At 32.3% G+C, this 3,373-nt stretch overlaps 1 protein-coding gene across 1 annotated transcript; it reads left to right on the top strand.

Moving 5' to 3' along the window:
• The first annotated feature begins 2,196 nt into the window (after window positions 1-2,196).
• Window positions 2,197-2,703, top strand: LOC145040752 (putative mitochondrial protein AtMg00820). Its single transcript, XM_078988653.1, has 2 exons — window positions 2,197-2,232; window positions 2,293-2,703. The coding sequence occupies exons 1-2, from the start codon at window positions 2,197-2,199 to the stop codon at window positions 2,701-2,703; spliced, it is 447 nt and encodes a 148-aa protein (XP_078844779.1).
• Window positions 2,704-3,373: the final 670 nt, after the last annotated feature.

Genomic DNA, 3,373 nt, shown 5'->3' with positions numbered 1-3,373 from the left:
AAAAACAAATGCCAGCATAATCTAAGAATAAATCCTGGTATGACTGCTAGGAACATTCTAAAGTACTTACGAAGAACTACAAAAATATTCCTAATCTGCAAACTATTTTAAAGAAAGCTAAGTGTGAATTGTTACACAATTGCTGAACTTCAAAATAGATTGAGATTATCCTCAATCACAATCGGGTGTTTCCTCATTATGAATGAAGAGATAGTTACATGGAAAGGAGTTTCAAGCAAATTTTACCTGCAGTTACACTACAAAGTTAGAATATATTGTTGTTTAAGAAACCACATATGTCGATGCTTAACTGATTTGTTCATTTATGACTATGAGTAATCCCATTATGCGAGTAGTGGTATCTAAGTCAAATTTAATCATCTAAAACATTCTCAAGAGTTTTCTCTCTCTCTCTCTCTCTCTCTCTCTCTCCATATATATATATATATATATATATGACATAGAAAAAGTTTTTATACACAAAGTATATAAAAATCAAGTTTTTCAAATCTACTTAACAAAGTTCATTCATTAGCTAAACCATTAAAGTCACGTTGGTGCTATAGGACCTTATTGATCTAAGTGAATAAATTTGATTGAAATTTAGTATTTGGATATTGGAATAGTATAAGAAACATATATTGTAATGAGTTGATTTATTAGATATAGTATTTTTGTTAAATAAATTGGTGTGTTCTATATTAACATGTTTAATCCTTGAATAACCTGGTTATTCTAAATGTCTATAGTTGTTTATAGGTCTGGGGGCATCTATGAAATAAGACTAATATGAATAGACTGGTTGATTTTCATGGAGATGAAAATAGCAAAGGGTAGCAACAAAAATTCATAGGTACTTGATTGGAGAATAAGTATTGCATATGACCCACATCAAGATCACTTCATGGATCATAGTTATGAGTGATATTTGATAAAGTTATATATCTTTATGTCCTTCAACCTGAGATAAATATTAGGTACTTAAGTATAAGGAAATATTATGCTTTGATATGGTTCAAAGATGTTTGTAACCATGCTACTATAAAGAGCATCATTGGGTAGAATACGAACTGTGTTGGAGGCGTATGTAGTCAAGAAGGGATTTGTTAATCTTATGTGTTGAGAGTTAGACATCTAAGGTGCCTTAATTAAAGTTATATAGGAAATAAGAATGATTCGATCCATGTCTGAACATCCAACATTATGTATGAACAATGAGAATATTTATAAACTTACCTACAACATCAAATGTAGCTTTGAGCTTCTCGAATTGGTTGTTGATAAGATGGAACCCCTTTGTATGTCGTTAGGGGTAGTAGCCCATCAATAGATGCCAACTATTATCTATGCCAATCCATGATGAATCTTGTTCAAGTGGGATATTACCGAATCTATATGTTCAATAATCATTATTTAATGGTATTTTCTAATAAAATATGACCATATAGGGTCATACCTTGATCAAGTTGCCACACATTGATATTTTTTATTAATATGATTATTAATAAATAATCGACTCTTCTATTTAATTAGAGAATAATTTTTTTATCAAAATATTAATTCAAGAGAGCATAAACTAGTAATTATATCATACAATATTATATATTAATTCATGTACAAGTTTTTGGACACTTAGGATTCCACTAACTTCTAGATACATTACTTTATTAAGGTAGCATGTAACACCCATCATCTTGTCCCTTTTTGACCATATGGTCATTATATTGTTTATGGTGTACAAGGTTTCTTGTCAACCTTCCATCTTACATTGACTTACCTCTAAGACACCTTGCATTTGCATTAAATGAAAGCAAGAGTCTTAGATCTTGTATGATACTATATAAGGATGATTAAGGCTTCCAAAAGGACCACTATTTCTCTTTGTTTTAGCACATACCCAAGAGCTCTCTAGCTCTCCTATCTTGTTCCCTTTTGAAGATAGTTGCAACTATCGGTGTTCTAAAGTGCTTCTCCTTTAGTGATTAATTGTGTTAAGCACTTAAAGGCTTAAGAAGTTACAAATACAATAAGTGAACTAGCATTCCATTATGCCTTACTCTTGATGATGGATACTTGTAGAGAAGATCAAGCTTCTTGTTCTTTGCTATCTTCATCAACTCCTCAATACCAAGTGGGATCAAGGCTCCAAAGGTTGTTTTCTTAACATTCTATGTGTTGGTATAATCTTTCTAGTTAATGTATTTGGATTCTCTTGATCGTTTTGTTAAAATGGTCATAAAATAAACTAGTTATTTTCAACGTTTTCGTTGCTGCTTAAAAATGTTTTTTTAGAGGATCTTTTTTAGCTTCCTAACACCCATCACTTTTCTAGCTGCAATTACCTATCATGATGAACCCAAGAACTTTGTACAAGACTCCAAAGATCCAAAATGGCAGGAAGCTATGAAAAAAGAGATACAAGCTCTTGAAGAAAATTGTACATGGATTTTTATGGATCTTCCACAAGGAAAGAAGGAAATCGAATCAAAATGGGCTTACAAAATAAAATACAAACTGAACGGGGAAAAACGTTATAAGGCTGGATTAGTGGAAAAACAATATACTCAAATTGAAGGCGTCAACTTCCACAAGGCGTTTACACCAGTTGCAAAGCTAGTCATTATATGTTATGCGTTAGTGGTTGCTTCCAAGAAAATCTTGGAGATTCATCAACTAGATTTGATAATGCTTTTTATATGGTGATCTTGATGAAGACGTTTATATGAAAGTTCCCCAAGTTTACTGCAAGACAAACGATAATTGTTTATCCGATCTACAAAAATTGATGTATGGCTTAAAGCGTGCATCTCGAAATTGGTATCAAAATCTCATGAAGGCACTCTTGATCATAAAATTCCAACAAAGTAAGGTGGGTCATTCCATGTTTATGTATCGAAAAGGCTCAACACATGTTGTTGCTTTTAATTTATGTTGATGATATTTTATTAATGGGTAATGATGCTACCAAAATCAATGAAGTGAAGGTTCATCTACACGAACATTTTAGTATAAACAATTTAGGCCTTCTTAAATACTTCTTGGGGATAGAAGTTGCTTGCGCTCCAAAAGGTTTTGTAATTAGCCAAAGAGAATCCACTTTGGATATTTTGTAATATTGTGGTGCCTTGGCTAGTCGTCCTAGTTCTTTTCCCATGGAACAAAATCTTTGGTTAAAGAAGGAAGATGAAAGCCCAGAAGTTTATGCCTCCTAATACAAAAGGTTTATTGGATTACTCCTTTGCATCACTATTACTAGACCTGATATAGCATTTGCTATAAATCATCTAAGTCAATTTATTAGCATACCTAGAAAGACACATATGGATGTTGCATGCAGGATGCTATGTTATTGAAAAGCTACTCCAGGTCAAGG

This window comes from Lactuca saligna, chromosome 4 (assembly GCF_052625555.1).
Source record: "Lactuca saligna cultivar CGN05327 chromosome 4, ASM5262555v1, whole genome shotgun sequence".
Classification (NCBI taxonomy): Eukaryota; Viridiplantae; Streptophyta; class Magnoliopsida; order Asterales; family Asteraceae; genus Lactuca; species Lactuca saligna.
Note: the sequence above shows the minus strand (reverse complement) of the source record. Positions and strands in the feature narration are given on the sequence as shown.

Bases quoted from the DNA above. Each gene is read 5' to 3' on its own strand.
- LOC145040752 (XM_078988653.1), top strand. From the start codon at position 2,197: ATGTATTTGGATTCTCTTGATCGTTTTGTTAAAATG. The intron at 2,233-2,292 runs GTCATAAAATAA...ATGTTTTTTTAG, and splicing joins TTGATCGTTTTGTTAAAATG to AGGATCTTTTTTAGCTTCCT.